A 20,472-nucleotide genomic window follows, 5' to 3' on the forward strand; every position below is an offset into this window, starting at 1 on the left:
ATAGATGGCGCTATTGTGGCCAGGAACATGAAGAATCACTCGCGTCCCCAGCCTGTCAGCTCCTGTCACCGAAACAGGAAGTGGCTGCCGGCGGGGCCAGGAGGATCGGAGGGAGACGGCAAGGGCACCGGACAGCTGCAGGGGGCTATTGGAAGCCCCAGGTGAGTAAAACTCATTTTTTTTGTTTGACTTAAGTGTCCCTTTAAGTGAAAACAATGATAAAATAAATAATTTGATGAAATAAAACAGTGATGAAATAAACAATTGTATCTATCCTCCTACTTCTAAAAATTAATGTTAGATATCCCATAGTTTTATGTTATGTTTAACCAAATTGTATTGTGTGTGGCCACCTTAAGGGTTTTTCCCCTTAAAGGGACTCAGAGCTGACAAAGTAAAAAGATTTTATACATACCTGGGGCTTCCTCCGGCCTCATCCACTCGAATCACTCCCATGCCGCCGTCTTCCGCTGTCTGCAGCTTTGGGAATCGGGTGCCGTCACTGACGTCAGCCGCGGCCAGCCATGCAGTAGAAGTGCGCCCTCTACGTATCTCTCCAGTGGCTGCTGCAGAGATACGCAAACAGCACACTTCTCTTACGTTAGACTTGCTCCGATTGACAGAAGTGCTGGGGGCGAGTTCGCGAAGCTGCGGGCATAAAATCTTTTTAATTTGTTAGCTCTTGTACACTTTAAACACCAGAGCAATTTTCACATTTCAGCGCTGCATCCATTCATTCGGCAATAACGTTATCACTACTTATCACACTGAATGATCTATACATTGTCATTGTTTTTTTGCCACAAATTAGGATTTCTTTGATTGGTACTTTTTGCTAAGAATTTTTTTATTTTATATGCATTTTAATGTGAATTATAAGAAAAAAAATAATTATTTCTCAGGTTTCAGCTAATATAGTTTTAAAATAAAACATGCTACTGTAATTAAAACTCACACTTTATATTTGTCCATTTGTCCCAGTTATTAAACTGTTTAAATTATGTCCCTAGTACAATGTACGGCGAAAATATTCTATTTGGAAATAAAGATGTATTTTTTCCATTATGTGATTTTGGGTACTCAATAATGTAAGCCCTTGTTTGCAAACATAACAGTAATACAACCTTATAGCATACATATTTTAAAAGCTAAGTCCATAACGCAGGTGCCAGTTTTGCATTGGGGCCCCCCAATTACTCTATACATAACAATTGATACAGTGCACCAGCACCTGCCAAGGACAACAACAGTTGTCAGAGGTGCAAGAAGGGAATGGGAAACAATTTGTTAATCATTATTACTATTTATAGCATCTAAAGAACTTATTATTACCAGCACAGGACCAAGAAAGAGCTAATATTGTGGTTGAGGGAGTGCCCCTCTGGCACAAGGGCCCCAATGCGGTCGCAACCTCTGCATCCCCTATTGCTATGCCACTGGTCTTTTACATTCCATCACTTAATGCACTTGAAACAAAAAAAGAAAAACCGAGAGCCCAATATGGTGCAGTAAGTCTAGCAATTGTTGGCAAAATAATTAACAGATGTGGATATACTCACAAACACGGGTTACCACATAGGCAACCACTTGATATGCAGGTGGGGAGCATTAGAACCTGACTCCACTCAGGTTTAAGAAGTCGCTCTCTGTAGATAGAAAGAAGGGGAGAGTACCCTCCACCCAAGGTGGACTATATACTGTGCAAATTTGGACAGAGGCGACAGGCAGGTTAAAATGACAACTAAAAAGGAGGAGTACAAATGGACTTACCTCCTGAAATGATGGACAGTCGAGATTGTTCAAATCGCAAATAACAATTTGTTTTGGCACTCCGCAACGCATTTCGCAGGTATAACCCGCTTCATCAGGCAAGGAGTGGAAGCTCAAAAAGGTCCAATAGTGGCAATGCGCCCCTGTCGCATTCCATCACTTAAGTTTTTTAATTTTTTTTCTATAAATGTGTTATAGGCTAGGAGGGACCATAATTAATAAATGGGCTTGTTATAGGGATAAGAAATACATACTTAATTGTTTTTATTGTAATATTCTTTTTGGCCACTAGCTGTCCCCACACATTTTCCTGTCTTGTTAAAACACAGGAAATGACAGTGACTGTCATTTACAATGAAGGGATTACTGTTGCTCATTGCAACAGCAATCATTTCAACTTTAAACACTTATATTGGGGTTAGGGAGATATGTTTCTATCCCACAATCTGTGCACCATCATGGGGGCTGCGTGCATGCACATGTGCAAACAGACCGGGTTGAGGATCCATGCCCCTAAGAGTTCAAGTGAGGTTTTCAGGGACGTAGATAATCTTCCCAGGGGTTAGGAAATAGTTAAACGCTTAAAAAAGCTGATTTATTGTTTTGTCTCAGCTCAATGAAACAGCATGGCCTGTGTCTCAGAGTGCTCAAATATTTGAACTATTCACCTTCTTGTATCTATCCTCTCCTGGCGGAGAACTAGGAGCAAAGATTAATTATTGCAAAGATATATTGTTGCTTTTAAGAAGGTGGATTTATATTTAGCATAGCTAATAGAACTATACAATCTACAAACAAAAGAGCAGGTAGAAAGAGAGAAAGGCATCTACAAGGAAAACTGTTGACTGAGCTGAGGATTATTACAACAAATTGAGTACATTAGAGGCCTTTAAAAGAAGTACTAAAAAGACATTAGCACAGTCTGCAGAGAGATATGAATATTGGTGATATTGTGGGACCTTGTTCAAAACATATGAGCAGGGGATGTACAGAATGGCATGATCATCTTCTGAGAAGAATACTAGGAGACAGTTACTCTCCCTTTAACCACTTTTACAATGGAAAAATAATGTTGCGCCCAATTATCTGATTTGGTTCCCTGTAGCTGCTATGTTACATTAGAGTCTATAGGCGCACCAAATTGTCCATTTGCTGCTCACATCCAAATTAGCAGGTTCGGTCACAGTCCCTTAACTTGAATATTATTGAAAATATATGGGATTATTTGAAGCAGGCTGTCCATGCTTGGCAGCCATCAAATTTAACTGAACTGGAAAGATTTTGTATAGAATATATTCTATAGAATAGAATAGTCAAAAATACCTCCATCCAGACACTCATCAAAAGCTATAGGAGGCATCTAGAGGCTGTTTTATTTGCAAGAGGAGGCTCAAATAAGTATTTATTTCATATCTCTATTGAGGTGCCCAAATGTATATACTTGTCTAATTTTGGAGTGATACATATTACATAGTATTTTTTTTTTATAAAAATGCATTTCACTGCAGAAATAGTATTGCTATATGGCATGGCAAATATTAAAAGGACATTTCTGCTTTGACAGCTCAGCCAACACAAAAAACTAAAACGAGGTGACATGTGACATGAGATAGACATATGTATGTACAGTGTCAAGCACACAAAAAACTATGCTGTGTTCCTTCTTTTCTTTCTCTCCCTGAGAGAGTTAAAGCGGATCCGAGATGAAAAACTAACTATAACAAGTAACTTGTCTATATATCTTATCTAAAGTTTAAATGTTTTACACAGCAAATCTAGCTGCACACAGCTTCAACAGTTTATGATTATGTTTTCCTGTGATACAATGAGGATAGCAACATACTAGGCAGAATCGCATATGCATATCCATAGCATATAGTGGAACACGCATATGCGATTCTGCCTAGTGTATTCCTATCCTGAGAACAGCCATATTCTGCTTGTCATCACACAGACAAGCTGCTCTACATCTCCACCCCTCAGCCTGTGAAAACTCCACTCCCCTCTCTGCCTCCTTGCCTCTGAAATCTCTGCCTGGTAATGCCTGCTCCTCCTCCTTAGACTGAGCTCCCATGAGCACTTGCTACATGGGACTTAGACTGCCTAGGCGCTGGAGGAGCCGTGGGCGAGGCTTGTTTAGTTTAGAGGGAATTTGAGTATTAAAACAAAAAAAAGTATTTGGCTTGAGGAATTCCCTATAAACTATATGTAAGGGGCACAATTGTGCAATGAGTAAAAGTTTACCTCGGATCCACTTTAAACATCAGGTATGCAAGTGACAATTTCTTTCCGGGTCAAGTCTCGGTCGGACCATAGTGTAACCCTCACTGATAAGGAATTACAGCAATACAAATCTTTCCAAGCAGAAAATGGCTTCTGAGATCAGAAAAGAGATAAAAAGGGTCAATAGTTCATACATTTTATTTCTAGTATGCTTTAATGGATGTGCAATTGAACAACACAGAGAATGAAACAGTAAAACCTTAAAGCGTACATATATATATATATATATATATATATATATATATATATATATATAACAAGACTGTGGGATATCTAAAAAGTCATTTTTAGGAGAAGGAGGATAAATACTATTATTAAATAAATAAATAAAAAGTTGATAAATACAATCTCATCAGTTTATTTTCACCTCGTGTTTCCTTTAAGAGGGGTCCCTAAACTTTTTCATTTGACTTTATACAGAATCTCACAAAACTGAGTACACAGCTCACATTTTTGTAAATATGTTATTATATACTAGCAGATGGCCTGGTGTTGCCTTGGTATGTATTCGGCTGGTGTTGCCTCCACTCACTTTTTCTAACCCAAACACACAATTACTCAATGACCTAGTTTATGAGCTTTGCGGTCTTTGGCAGCAATAATTTGCATTGAAATTAACTAATCTGATTTACTGTGGCTCCACCTCCTTTTCTGAATTTGAACCCCAATCACCAACTGTACCAGGTTTGAGGCTTGTGCCATTAGCAGTGCAAGGATGGCAGCAATAAAATATTCCCGTTGAAAATCAATATGTGAATTTTTATTGGCTTTTGTAGGCCCCACCCACTTTTCTGAATATTAATCCCAGTCACCCAGTGACCAACTGTGCAAAGTTTGAGAACCTTACCATTAACAGTGTAAGAAGGGCTGCAGTTTACAGTTTCCCAGTGAAATTTGTATTTGTCTCCACCCACTTTTATTGTTATGGGGATAAAAAGTATCCTATATGATATTTCATGTAATGTCCTATGTGTGTGTGCCAAATTTCATTCAAATCCATTCAGCCTTTGTTGCCTGATTAAGAAACATCCAAACTTTTACATTTATAATATTAGTAAAATAAGAATTTTCATGAGGTAACACTGACAATATGACACCCTGATACAATGTAAAGTAGTCAATGTACAGCTTGTATAACAGTGTAAATTTGTTGTCCCATCAAAATAGCTAAACACACACAGCCATTATTGCCTAAACTGCTGGCAACGGCACACCACTAAGTAAAATTCTGCCCAAAATGTAAATACCTTGTGTGCCCATCGTTATTTTCCAACACTGCCTTAACTCTCTTGGCTATGGAGTTCACTTCACAGGTTGCAATTGGAATCCTTTTTTACTTCTCCACGGTAACATTATGAAGCTGGTGGATGTTAGAGACCTTGTGCTCCTCCACCTTTTGATTGAGGATACCCCACAGATGCTTAGTAGGGTTTAGGTCTGAAACATGCTTGGCCCCTCCAGCATTTTTACCCTGAGTTTTTTTTTAGCAAAGCAGTGGTCCTCTTGGAGCTGTATTTGAGGTCACAAACCATGACACTCCCACAACCATGCTTTACTGTAGGCAAGACACATCTGTCTTTGTACTCATAGCCTGGTTGATGCCACACACTGAACCTAATAAGTTTATCATGGTCTCAGAAGACCACAGGATTTGGTTACTGTAATCCATGTCCTTAGACTGCTTGTCTCCAGCAAACTGTTTTCATGCTTTCTTGTGCGTAATCTTTAGAAGAGGCTTTCTTCTGGGTTGACAGCCATGCAGGTCACTTTGATGCAATGTGCGGCTTATGTTCTGATCACTGACAGGCTGACTCCCACACCCCCACCCCTCTAACCTCTGCAGCATTGCTGCCAGCACTCATCCATCTATTTGCAGAATACAACCTCTGGATATGATGCTGAGCATGTGCATTCAACTTTTTGGGTCGACCATGGCAAGGCCTGTTCTAAGTGGAACCTGTCCTGATAACTGCTGTATGGTCTTGCCACTCTACTGCAGCTCAATTTTAGGGTGTTGGCAATCTTCGTATAGCCTAGACCATCTTTATGTAAAGCAACAATCTTTTTTTAACATCCTCAGAGAGTTCTTTGCCATGAAGTGCCATGTTAAACTTCAAGTGACCATAAGGAAAGAATGTGGGAAATTTGGTAGAGACCTTGTAACGCAATTAAATAACATGACCCTGGGGAGGTAAAAATGTCTAATTGGACAGAATTATATAATTCATCACTTAGGGGTGTACTTACTTTTATTTCCAGTGGTGTACACATCAATGGCTGTGTGTTCAGTTACTTTGATGGGACAGCAAATGTTCACTGTTATGCAAGCTGTACACTGTCTACTTTAAATTGTATCGAAGTGTCATATCTTCAGTGGTGTCCCATGAAAAGTTATAATAATTATTTACAAAAATGTGAAAAAATGTACATATATTAATATATTTTCTAGTTTTTAAATTTGGAAGAAGTAGTTTATGTTTTCTACGATACCATCGAGGCACTACAGAGATGGCATGCATTTTGAATTATCACCAGTGAGTCATAGATATTGGATAGTGATCAGACAATGCTATTATCCTTACTTCTGTAGATTTTATACTTTCCAAATGGCTTTGACTGGCAGAAAAAAAAATATTTCTGAGAATAGCTATTGCGAAAGGATGAATAAAATGAAAAGTTAGTCTCTGTGCCATGCTGACAACTCCAGGGATCAAACAGTTCCACAGCATGTATAATTTGCTGTGTCATGTTAGTCTTTTCGCTTAGGGTTAGAGGTATCTACTGAGTTGTTGATTATTGTATTTTGGTCACCTCCAAGCCCTAGGAAGCCTTTACTTTGGGATTTAACTTTGTAATGATTTTCCTGAGAGAAGTTGTTGGGTTTTTATTGGATTCTTATACATTCACAATAGTTATCAGAATATTTTTGATACAACACTCCTGCTTTTCTTGTCTGGGTGTAAGTGCTGTTTGGAATGTAAGGTATTCACACATACTGTAGGTTCTGTATCCACTTTGAAATGGGTTTCCTGAACCAATATACAACATAAACAATTACAGCAGTGAATGCTTATGTGGGTTGTTGAGGACATTGGTATTAAAACTAGTACATTTTATAGGCATTCCTTACCATACAATATGTACTGTAGTTTTTGATTTGTCTTTCGTTTGAATGAAATTACTTCTGTTGCAGTAAGGGAATTATTTGAGAAAGCATACATAAAATATCCTCCAAAGAAGAAAAAAACAACCTTATAACCATCTTAACGTCTTAATTCAAACCTTACCATGAACTGCAATTTTGTATGCAATTTCTAACAATTTAAAGGGAAGGTTCAGGGACTCTGTGAAAAAAATAAAAATCCAAATCCACTTACCTGGGGCTTCCTCCAGCCCGTGGCAGGCAGGAGGTGCCCTCGGCGCGGCTCCACTGGCTCCCGGTCTCCTCCGGTGGCGCGCACCAGTGAGCCTCACATTGGAGCGCAGAAGAGCCCGACCTGGCAGCCGGCCTGGCCAGGTCGGGCGCGCCACCGGAGGAGACCGAGAGCCTGCGGAGCCGTGCCGAGGGCACCTCCTGCCTGCCACAGGCTGGAGGAAGCCCCAGGTAAGTGGATTTGTATTTTTATTTTTTTCACAGCGTCCCTGAACCTTCCCTTTAAGTTCAAAATACCCTTAAGAATGGGGAAGATGGGCAGATCTTTTTTCCCCAAGTCTTGTAAATTCCATTTTAAACCTACTATTATGTCATAAGTCTTCCTTTTCCTAGAATCTAGTTATTTCTCTGTACCCTCATTTTCTTCTCTTTAATGTAAAACTAATAATAATAATAATGTATTTGGGCTAGAACATACCTCAGAACTGAATCTGGGATGGATCTGGGCTTGTAGAGCTTGTGCATCCCATCTTACAGCAACTCCTACTTTGAATCCTTTGGTACAAGTATTTACAGTATTCCCATCATGTATTTTAATATCTCAAGAGCGATAATTGTTTCATAAATTGTTCTGCATTTTATATAATGATTCCTATTCCAGGTCTATAATTCTCCCTTCTCTGCTATGACTTTGTCTTCTAGTGACATATAGGCCTCTTTAAACTCACTGCAGGCATTTGGATATTCTCTCATTTTATTCTCCATGAGCACATTTCTTTCCCCAAGAGATATATTGCAGCCTGCATATTTGTGACCAAGGAGGGTAGTTCCTCATGTGGCACAGTGATAAGAATATATTTGAGCATTTTTTCTACACAGGGGTCGGAGGTAGGATGGTAAATTAAGTTGTCAAACTCATTTCCCCTGTTTTAAACATTGTCCTGGTCCTGCTGCTCCCCTTATTTATTTACAGTATACACTGTTTTTTTTTTTTTTTAATAAATGATAGTCTGTAGTTATGGGAGTGAGTAATCCTGTTCTTCCCTCACGGTTGCAGGTGTCATAAGTGCCCAGCAGATATAACTGGTCATTTTTTTTCTCCACTCCTCCCTCTTTTCTATCTCCTCCTTTATCTTATGGTGTTGTCTAGACTGTTGTGTTCCAACTGCTCTCCCACTGCTGGCACTATTTTGTGGCTTTGTGGTTCTGGTGATCCTTGTAGGTATTATGAATTCATGGAAACGTGGGGGAACTTCATTAGGGAACTTTCTATGCCTTGTGCCTAGCCAAAACACAGATTGATAAGAGCTCACTTCTAAGCAGCACCTGCCATCCTGTAGGTACCCTGCAGATGTTTGGCTAATTTCAAGTCTGTTATCATTTATGGTGCTGCTTCTGTCGGTTTCTGTATGGGTTCTGGTCCTTGGAGCATAGTCGACAGCCATTCACTTAACAGTCAAACCGCACCCCCTACAGTTTGTGTTTTTAGCATTCTTTTGTAACCGCTGCAACATTTGTGGAAGGATGAAAAAGTAACATTTGCATATGAGGGGCTTGATTCACAAAGCGGTGCTAATCTACTTAGCACGTCTAAAGTCTTTAGACGCGCTAACCAGGGTGCTAAGTAGGTTAGCACCGGATTTCTCAATCAGATTGCGCGCTAACTTTGCGCGCGCAAAACTTTACGCGCGCAAAGTCCTATGCGCGCTAAGTCCCATAGGCTTTAATGGGCACTTCGCGCGGAGCGCCCCGTGCTCTGTGCAGTGCGCGCGTAAAGTTTTACGCGCATAAAGTTTTGTGCGCATAAAGTTTTACGCGCGAAAAGCTTGTTTAGACGTGCTAAGGGGTTTTTCACAGGAGTGCTAAAAGTTAGCACCGCTTTGTGAATCAAGCCCGAGTTGTTTGGTCTGTATAACTGGAGGCGTCACAGGACCGCATTCTTAGCCTAGATATTTTTGCAGTAAAACGTTTCCATTTTTCCCATTTCAGAAATTTGGGAAGTATGCTCAAAGTAAATCTGAGCAATATCAAAACAAACCTGAAGTGAATGAAAACGTATGATATAATGAATCCTATGAGTATTATGGATAAGGAATAGAACAAAAAAAAAGTTTCATATTTTTATTTTCAGTTATATAGCTTTTTATTTATAACCTTGCTTCATTCTGACATATTTTCAGATTACAAACCAAAGTATATTATACAGTCATTGGCGAATGGATGGGAGGAGCGCTGACAGGTGAAAATTGCTCTGGTCCAGAAGGGGGGAAAATAAACCCTTAGTAGGGAAGTGGTTAGTGGATAGCATGATGATAACATACAGTATTGTACATACTGGTAATCAGATGTCACCTACATAAAAAACATTTTTAGTTCTAGAGCTATATGACGGTTAAAAAATACAATTATGTACAGTTGTTCAGAGTGGTAAAAGAAAGTTTATCCGCTTTGACCTTTCAGGCCTGCATATTTGGCCTTTTATGTCATGGATGGAAGGCTTCACTGACTGATTGGAAAAGTTATCTCAGTTTATCCAATTCTGCATTGCAATATTACATCTGCTTCAGTATCTGAAGCTACTGAAAATATTGTTACCATAGGTAACCGCAGATGATGTTATTTATCATAATATGATCAGTGTGATTAATTTATATTACCGAGGCTTACTTCAGGGTTGTTTTACTTGGGTAGAAAAACGCACTATTCTGATCCGGAATGTATTTACTGCAGCAGCACAGTTGTTAAATTATATTAGTGAAGAAGAGGACCTTTTCAATACAGTACTTTTGTATTGGTTGCTGCTAAAAGATCTTAGGAATACTGTCAAGGCTATTGTAGCTCTAATTATAAGTATGCTTTTCTCATCAACTATAGAAGCTCTTCATTACTTCCTGGATATGTCAAAGACAAAAAAAGAGCTGTATGAATACATCTTACACTGAAAATGTAATAGTGAGAGATCTTGCTTGGCGTAAGAGACTGAATCACTTAGAACATTTCTTTAATCAAGATGTTTATGGCGCTGGTGGAGGCAAAGGCAACCTTCTAATCCAGAGATGTAGAGAGGCTAAATAGGTAAAGGTTAAAAAAGATGCTATGCCACAACTGCAGCTAGGGGTCATTCTGACCCCTAGCTGCGGCATGTGTGCGCGTCGTGGCCATTGTGTTGTGTGGGCTTGTATGCGTAGCGCCACATACACGTGATGTTGCAGCGGTGTTGGCGGAGGCGATGGGGGGGATTTGAGGGGCATAGCGGCCAAGGCCTAATGGGCCTAAGGTCTAGTTGCATTATAATAGCATAAATAATCAAAGGAAAAATTGGGATTGATTCAGCTTTATAAATTTATACTTATTCTTTAAAGAATCCATTGAGAAGCACAAGTTCAGCTTGTCAGAAAGACAGAGAGAGCTCAGCTTCAGAATATTGTGTACATTATGGAGTGAGTCACGATAAAAGATTATTATAGGATTTACTGTACTGAATATTTTACTTTCAGTTCATGAATAAATAGCAGTATTACTACTACTATAATTAGTAATTGTATTTTTAAAATTGCTGACATTTAGCCAGTATCAACTCCCTCATCCATTGCATGTTGGAAAAACTGCTGTAAATTGTGAATTTTCCCGTACTGAGGTTTATAGGGGAAAATAACTCCCTTAGCTCATACTTTTATTATGCATGAAAATTAACCACTTAAGGACTCAGCCTTTACCCCTCCCTTAAGGACCAGCGCTGATTTAGAAGATCTGTGCTGGGTGGGCTCTACAGCCCCCAGCACAGATCAAACAACAGGCAGAGCGACCAGATCCCCCCCCTTTTTCCCCACTAGGGATGTGCTGGGGGGGTCTGATCGCTCCTGCATGCGTGTGGGTGGCGGGGGTGCCACCTCAAAGCCCCCTCCACCGCATGATTCCCCCTCTCCCTCCCTTCCCCGGAGACCGGAGGCTGCACAGGAACGGATCTGTCCTGTGCAGCCTCTAACAGGCTCCTGCTTGGCCGGGGATCGCTGATCTAGTACAACGCTGCTACTGTTAGCAGCGTTGTAATAATGTAAACAAAGCGGATTATTTCCGCTTGTGTTTACATTTAGCCTGCGAGCCGCGATCCTAGAGAGCAGGTCTGCCAGTGATCCAGCCACAGCCATGGGTCACATCACATCATACAGTGACAAACATCCTAACCAGTGGTCACCAGTCTGTCACTAAGGAGGCCAAACTGCTGTGGGTATTGAAATCACCCTTAGGCTAGAGACCCACTGGGAATTGCTGCTGTGCTTTGAAATTGTACAAGCACTTTGTGCAGCGATCCCCGAAGCGTTTGGTGACGCAGTTTCTGGGCGTTTGGAATCGCTGTATAGTAAATTGTACAGCATTTTCTAGTTGTGGTGTTCTGTGGCAATAAAGTTAAATACACTCACCATTTTTCCTGATGTCTGGATTGTAGCCTGTAGCCCCAAAATGCTGCAGGATCCGCAATTGCAATTTGCCCTAATTGCAGTAGCTCAAATAGGTTCCCCTCAATAACCTTGCTTTGGCAAATTGCCTTTTGGAATCGCTGGCGATTGTGGACAATCCATAAAATGCGATAGGGTCCTATGCCTACTCTTTTAACATTAACTGTATCACTGTCTGGGACAAATAAGCCGATCATGTTATTTAAGGTGCCCATACATGTAGTGATGATGGGCAGATTCAACCAAGAGGCAAACCTCTCTGTAACCAATTAGAGAGAAATCTGTTGGCTGCCCATACACAGCATTGCATACTGAAATTGATCTGGAATTGTCCTTGTGCGCTGTCTTGCCACCCCCTAACGTGTGATAAGATCCCCCAGTGCCCAGTGCTATATACATTACCTGTCTGCTACGTGTGATGTCACACACATGCCCCATTACTTTGGCAACCACATGGGGTGCGTGTATGGAGCAAGGAGTGCACCAGGGGCAAGCGGAAGACAAGCGACGACCATGGACAGGTAATGTATACTGCACTGGGCACCGGGTGGGTACATTACACATGAGGGGGGACAGCGTCGGGGGTCTTGTCGTTCGACTCGAGATTGCTTGCCATTACCTCCATGCACACAATTGAACAAAACAGCCCTACATCTTGCAGCATGTTCGATTGATACATGTGACCAATTTTGACCCAAAATTGGTTGCATTGTCGATCGGGCATGCACTTGCCAGCACTGATTTTCCTCTGATTCTGATTATAATCAAATGAAATGGTCGATCACTGCCAAGTCACCTGATGTATGGCCACCTTAACTGTGTATCAGTGCTACAGAGGAATCACCCAATATGTAACTACAGGGAAATGGCATGGGAGGCCCACGATGTGAGCAACTTTGCCACCAATGAATATATATATATATATATATATATATATATATATATATATATATATATATATATTATATATAGATGTTACGGCCAGAACCCGAAGTTTGGCCACTTCGGGTTCTGGCCGGCCAATGTGAGAAATGGATTGATTCCTGTGACATTAAGGTATCTTCTGGCCGCAGCGCAACGGCCAAACGTATAACAACTTAGTTAATTTAATGCAATTAAATCGGCGGCAATGTAACAATTCAAGCCGCCGGCTTTTGGTCTGCCTCTCTCTCCTCCCCCCCCCCCCCCCGCGTCTCTCTCTTCGCACATTGGCCGGCCAGAACCCGAAGTGGCCGGCCAGAACTAGAAGTGGCCAAACTTCGGGTTCTGGCCGTAACATATATATATTACACTTGAGAATTTAGAAATGCACATTTTTATTACAATCGTGTGAAATTCAATTAAAAAAATAAATAAATAGAAAACTGTAAAAAGCTGTTCTTGCCATGACCAGGCATCAGGAGCATTCATTTCAAATGAGTGGAACTGACAGGGGTCACTTGCACAGAGAAGATCAAAGTAAGACCACAAGACAAGACAAGACAAGACAAATAACATTTATATCGCGCTTTTCTCCTAGCGGACTCAAAGTGCCAGAGCTGCAGCCACTAGGGCGCGCTCTATAGGCAGTAGCAGTGTTAGGGAGACTTGCCTAAGGTCTCCTACTGAATAGGTGCTGGCTCACTGAACAGGCAGAGCCGAGATTCAAACCCTGGTCTCCTGCGTCAGAGGCAGAGCCCTTAACCATTACACAATCCAGCAATGCCCAGTGGCGTGATCCAAATTTCTCCTTAGCTCCATCATCAAAAACTGTAACAATTGTGGAACTTTCTCCGTGATCAGCGCACAACGCGTGCGCTGATACGGCGGAAATCCTCCACAAGCGTATAATTGCAGAAACCCAGCAAAAGGTGCTACGCACCCGTAGAGGGAAATTCCTGTCAGCAGATGGCGCTGAGGAGTGCAGAGGAACCAATCCTCTGTACCTCCACAAATGCCAGACAGGAATTGTACGAAGCGCAGAACGCAATCGCAAGAGAAGCGATTGTGAATGAGAATGAGCAAAGGGACAGGTTGTATGTGTGTGCGCCAATCTAGTCGCCACCCCGTGACAGCCCACACACAACAGCAGATACGAAACAGAAATGCAACCGCAAGAAAGGCGATTGCCAAAAGTGACACAAGGCAGATCAGAACAGAATACGAGGATAGCAAAGGCACAGCAAATCATACAATGAGGAGATACGGAAAATAACAAACGCTAACTGAACGCGAACACCGCACTTATTCGCAACAGTGCACACGTTCATGCGCGGTCTCCACGTGATAAGCACAATAGAGACAAGCACGCCTAACTAACCATCGACAGACAAACATGTAACAGATTAATGGTTACCTCACCGAGCCTCCAGCAAGCATTCGTAGCAGACGAGACAGACACACGAAAACAGGGACAAGCGAGAGATAGGATGCACAGCACTAGCGAAAGTGGCTAGCGCGATCCAGGAAGACAGAACAGAAGGATCCACAGTACTAGCGCAGGATGCTAGTGCAATCCAGGTACAGAGTAGCAGAACAGAAGGATCCACAGCACTAGCGCTAGGCGAGTGCGATCCAGGCAGACAGAGTAGCAGAACAGAAGGATCCACAGCACTAGTGAAAGTGGCTAGCGCGATCCAGGTACAGAGTAGCAGAACAGAAGGATCCACAGCACTAGCGGAAAGTGGCTAGCGCGATCCATGGAGACAGAACAGAAGGATCCACAGCGCTAGCGCAAGATGCTAGTGCGATCCAAGTGAGACAGATCAGAAGAGATAGCTGGTAGCAACCGCTGCACCAGCTATACTCCAAGAACAGAGATCAGAACCATTTCCACCGCTGGGACAGGACAATCGCAACAGAACAAACAAACAGATAAGCAATCCTAACTGCACTAAGGAAACCTGCCTAGTGCAGTTTTCCAGGAATTACTCTAAGCTGATCTTCAAACAGAGAGTAAGGCTGACACCCCTCCAGGAGTGTTACACAGGACTAAATCCTTATGACCAGCCAAGCATTGTGGGAAACACATAGTACTTATAGTACACGCCTCCAATGAATGTGGCCAGGCAATTTGCATGACAACGCATGCAAATTCCTCAGCAAGCACACGCTGCAAAACTGACAGAAGCTCTCCTTTCCAGAGTCCTGCAGCATGCAAACCTAAACAATGGTCAAAAAGCTGCCGGCCTGCACAGGCAGCTGAGCAGATCATTACAAAAACATCTGGTGATGAGGTCTTTTTGGGGGTGGGGAGAAGGGAATGTTATTGTTATTTAGTTGGTTATTTTATTAATAATAATAATAATAATCCGAACATATCTATAGCGCTTTTCTCCTGTTGGACTCAAAGCGTTCAAGAGCTGCAGTCACTGGGACGCGCTCAAGAGGCCACCCTGCAGTGTTAGGGAGTCTTGCCTTGAACTCCTTACTGAATAGGTACTTGACCTAACCAGGATTCGAACCCTGGTCTCCCATGTCAAAGGCAGAGCCCTTAACCAGTACACTATCCAGCCACTATTTTAGATTTTCTTGGATAACAGTAGTGTTATTTACTAGGAGGGTTATTCTAGGGAATACATGTTTAGCACAGGGAAAGAGAATTGGGCTTTATAGGGTAATAGTATTATGCGCTGGAGGTACAAGTTGGGATAGGTGTGGAGGGAGGAGGTATGCAGCCATGGTTTTGGTGGGATACAACGTCTAAAGCGGGTATAGAATTTTGCATGTGGAAGTGGGAGGTTATGTTATGATTCGAGAAGGAGAATTGCTTGTGTAGATACTATGAAACACAGGTGACAATATCCACCTTTACAGTGTTTCCCTGATTCAGTTAACATCTAAGTGTTTCCAGCTGGCGTTCACATATACTATACACAGCCACATGACTTAGTGACGTACAAGTTTATTAACGTTTTCTCAATATAACTGGGATTAGACATGCTCCCATGTGGGTTTTCCTTGGTTGTTTCACATTTTATATAAGTATAATCTACAAATTACTTGCAAACTTGGCAAAGAGGGCACCAAAATATACACTGCTTTATTTTGTTGTGTGTTGTAGTACAAAGAGGTAATGGTGACTGCCAATGCCACTAAGAAACCGATGCTTATGAAGAAAACAAAATGTTTCTCCTACAGTATTTTTTTTTAGGTATCTCCAGTATAAGGTTAACAGCAGGAAGTCAGACCACAAGCCATGAAAGACAGTCCTAATCATACCTGATAAACTGAACTTTGTTGTTTTCAAATTATCGAATCTGTTGGCAAAGTTATTTGATTTGGGTCAATCCCTACTTGAAAAAAATCACTTTACTGAACTGTTACCACTGCCATAGTGAATGAAAGATAATGAAGATTCCATTCTTTGTGCTGTCCTTTTCGTCATTAACTGTTGCATGGAAAAATCATTACTTGCATAGTTGTAAGACATGTCTTAGAACTCATGTTTAGTGTCTGCGGCTATAAGGCTTCTACATCTTATTTCGTTCAAACCTCTCTTCCTGATTTTTTTGCCTTGGTTATTCAAGTGCATTAACAATACTTATTTCATTTTTATTCCTGTGCAGATGAATTTAAATCTTTCATGAGACGCTTACCCAGCAGTCACTTCCTGAGCATTGGAGCCATTCACCAACACTGGGGAAATGATTGGGAATTGCAGAGTCGTTACAAGTTGCTGCAGAACTCACTAGATGTACAACGTCAAAAGATGCAAAACACAGCACGGAAGCTGTTTAGCTTAAGTCTGCGCTGCAGACACAATCCCAATCACCAGCTACCCAGAGAAAGGTAAGAAAGCTTTTCCTGTTTGAAAAGAAAAGGAAACATTTCTAAAATGGGAAGCTAAGATGTTATGGTGAAATATTCAAAGAAGGAAAGTATCAACAATTGGCGTTCCCATCTATTGCATGTTCCACTTTCATAACAATACTCAGCATATGTGAGTACGTTCACAATAAAAAGAGCATAACATGTTTGTAATACTGTAAATATAAAGTCAATGCAAAATAATGCATTTGGTTGATTCCGTTTCTAAATAATAACTGCAACTTTAAAATAGGTTATTAATGTGTCCCTTTAGTCTCTCCTATATAATTAAATATTTTATACGATACTCACTGTACATTTTTAGTTTTCCCACATCAAACTGCAGTACCCGTTCACTGATACAGGAACATAAGGAAAATCAGCATGGCATGAGTATGAAACACCTTACAGTTGTTTTCAAGTGAACAAATATTTTTTCTTTGCCCTATTATATAAAGATTGGCAGTGGATAAAAGTGTTTATTCAGGGGAGTGTACAAAGCTTTCTATTTCTCCAACCAGCAGCTACACGGCTTTGATGTGAGGAGAAACACTACGCTCAAACTCTTGTTTCACCCAAGTTCACTTCATTGTGTGTGAGAAAAAACCCCCGAAAAGGTCACTTTGAAAAGTTTCCTAGTCTTCTCTACCTTTGGAGTTCATGGAGTGTAGATTTTCCGAAAAACTTCAGTACTGCATATTGTGAAAAGAGGTTGTAACCTCTAAATTTGTTTGTTGGTCTCTTTTCCCTTGTCTCTCTCCTGTCCTAATAGTGGTAGTGTACTGTATATCGCTCCATCAGGGACATAGGATTAAAGCAGACCACCAGAGTAAACTGCAATATCCTGCTGTCTCCTAGTAAAAAAAGTTATATTTACCTGAGAGGCCTTGTCCCGCAAAGCTGTCCCAAACACCCCGCATCAGTGGACTTCCGGTGCCTGGCCCTGCCTCCTCCTCTCATTCCAGTGGAAGTCCAGTGATGCAGGGTCTTTGGGATGGCTTTGCTGGACAAGGCTTCTCAGGTAAATATAACATTTATTTTTTTTACTAGGATACAGGAGGATTTAGAAGTTTACTCTGGAGGTCCACTTTAAATAAGATTTTTTTTTTTACAGACTTTGAAACAGACTCTTGGCAATGTTTTACTGCAATTCCTCATCTGAACCCAGGGTCTTCAAGGTTTCATTGTCATTCACATGACATAATAAAGATTAGGGGTGTCAAAAGAAAGTCAGAACAGTCATTCTGGATAGAATAAATGTAATTGTGTAAAAAAAAATAAAAAGGAAATTGTACATTTTCTATAGTCAATTAGAGAATGTAATCTCGATTGGGGTTGAATTCTTCTACTGTGTCTTAGTATGCACCTATTCGGGCAAGTTTGTATTTACAACCCCTCTTTTTTTATCGCACAACACGTAATAATATACTGGCACTTTGTGAACAAAACGTTACAGTGATAAATGTTGCATTCTTATTAGAATAGAGATGAGTGATTATAACCAGAGGATAATTTTTAGACAGAGATAAGCTACAATCACTTTACATTTTCTCTCATTACAGGTACTCTTTAATTAGTAAAGCTGAGTCTGATTTATCAAGACAAGTACAGTGGGAAAAAAATAACTGAAACCTGAATGGTTGCTCTGAACAACAGCTCTACTTTTGTCCACTTTTCTTGTGCTAATCTTGATAAAACTGTCCTACCATCTAACCCTTTTGAACTTTAAGAGCCACTAATAACAGTATTGTGTAAGATTATGTGAATAGAGCTAGCAAGGTTAAGGGATTTGTGCAAATTTTTACATCGACAACATCAACAAATTTTTCATGCAATATGCCAGTAATGCACTATTTACCTTGTGCAGGGGGAGCAGAAGTGCAAATCAATTAAGAAACTGTTCATAAACTTAAATAATGAAGTAGTTAAATTATGGTAGAAATACCCCTCATAGGCCCATGTATCTGCTACATTACCAAAGTGGGATTAGCATAGGTGTGTAGCAAAGTACATTTTAGGAATGAGTGAAAATGGTGATGTCCAGTTTCTAGACATTTGTTTTATCTTTTTGCTTTCACCAGAATCAAATTTCTTTTCCAGAGTAAAATGAGCCATAAATTACTTTTCTCCTATGTTGCTGTCACTTACAGCAGGCAGTCGAAATCTGACATAAGTGACAGGTTTTGGACTAGTCCACCTCTTCATAGGGGATTCTCAGCAAGGCTTTTATTCTTTATAAAGATATTACCTAAAAAGGATTTAAACAGTGATGCTGGCCAGTTTCCCTGCTCCCTACACAGTTTTTTTTGGCAGTTGGACAGAGCAACTGCCATTCACTAAGTGCTTTTGAAAATAAATATATCCCTGAGAATTGAATTTATCAATATATTCAATATATCCCTGTAATTGAATATCTAGACATTCACATATGTGATTGCTCTGCTACTTAAAAAAAAAATCTTGTCACACAGTTTTTCCACAGCAAGCTAAAGCATTATTTATGTTTCATACGTTGGGAGATTATCTCACAACACACTGGTAAACATTTTTATAATGCAATAATCTCAGCTATGCATGGTGAGCCTACATCTAATTATCATTTTGTTTTCATTTTACATAAACATTTTCTTTCTTTGTATTATTATTCCCTAGATGCCACATAACTGCTTTTGTTAATTCTTGTGTGTGTAGACTGCATGCTGATTGCTTTTCTGATTTGTCTGTGAAAATCCAAAAAGGAGGCAAATTCTTATTCAGATTTCCCTGAATATTTTCTATCCAATACAAAACAACACTTTTTATACCTTTCAGTGTCACGCTAGACAAACAGAACAGGTTTCAAGCCTAATTCACTCTATACACAATGTGCATTGCATGTGAAAACTCACACGCATATCTGATTTTGTGTATACACACTGTATATGCCATACTTGACTATAAGTCTAGAAATTTAGAGGCCGACTTATACATGGGTCAGACCAATATTTTCAATTTATAGTCCTGTAAAATGCAGGTTATACTGTGACAATTTGCACTACTAAATCACATCCCTTCCCACAGTACAATCTCCCATTATTGTGTCTTCCTCTCAGTACTGCTGGTGCCCAAAGCATCTGACAGTTTGCTGTGTGTGGCTCACAGAGGTTCTCATTGCATTGTGGGAAATAACAGCTTTTTCCAACTGCCAAGCAAGCAGCTCCCTGTGTGCATATACTTCAGACAGTAGTGGGGAACGAGCAAGCGGGAAGCATATGTGCGCTCATTGCGGAGGGTAGCATCTGTGACCTAGCGTCCGTTTTTAACGGGCAGGCCTTTTTACTAGTTAGATATAAATGATTTAGTCAGTGTTTGCCCATTGTAAAATCTTTAAATCCCTGATTTACATTCTGACATTTATCACATGGTGACATTTTTACTGCTGGCAGGTGATGTAGCTGCTGCTTGTTTTCTTGGCAGTTGGAAACAGCTGTAAACAGCTATTTCCCACAATGCAACAAGGTTCACAGACAGAAAACTGCCAGGATCATGGTCCTTGGAGTTTCTTGTGGGAGGGCTTTCACCACAATATCAGCCATACAAAGCCCCCTGATGATCCGTTTGTGAAAAAGAAAAGATTTCTCATGGTAAAGGGGGTATCAGCTACTGTTTGGGATGAAGTTCAATTCTTGGTCACAGTTTCTCTTTCAGTCTGGTTACACTAGCACAAAATGAAAGGCACTTTTTGTTATGTCTACATTTACATAAAGTAGTAATAATTGTTTAAGGGCCCAGATCTTATATGTACCACAGAATATGCTGATA

The 20,472-nt window shown here is 40.6% G+C and overlaps 1 protein-coding gene and 1 long non-coding RNA gene across 3 annotated transcripts in view; one reads left to right on the plus strand and one right to left on the minus strand.

Annotated features, from left to right (window-relative positions):
- BRINP1 (BMP/retinoic acid inducible neural specific 1) overlaps positions 1 to 20,472 on the plus strand; it is a 431,121-nt gene that overhangs the window by 403,191 nt on the left and 7,458 nt on the right. For both annotated transcript variants that reach the window (XM_068248101.1, XM_068248100.1), the window contains one exon: positions 16,431 to 16,653. In XM_068248101.1, coding sequence (XP_068104202.1) covers positions 16,431 to 16,653 — 223 coding nt within the window. The remainder of the gene's footprint in view (positions 1 to 16,430; positions 16,654 to 20,472) is intronic.
- On the minus strand, positions 599 to 18,880 carry LOC137527551 (uncharacterized). Its single transcript, XR_011023176.1, has 3 exons — positions 18,820 to 18,880; positions 4,015 to 4,146; positions 599 to 648 (listed from the first exon to the last, which is right to left on the minus strand). It is a non-coding gene; the product is annotated as an uncharacterized lncRNA (long non-coding RNA).

Source organism: Hyperolius riggenbachi, chromosome 8 (genome assembly GCF_040937935.1).
Source record: "Hyperolius riggenbachi isolate aHypRig1 chromosome 8, aHypRig1.pri, whole genome shotgun sequence".
Lineage (NCBI taxonomy): Eukaryota > Metazoa > Chordata > Amphibia > Anura > Hyperoliidae > Hyperolius > Hyperolius riggenbachi.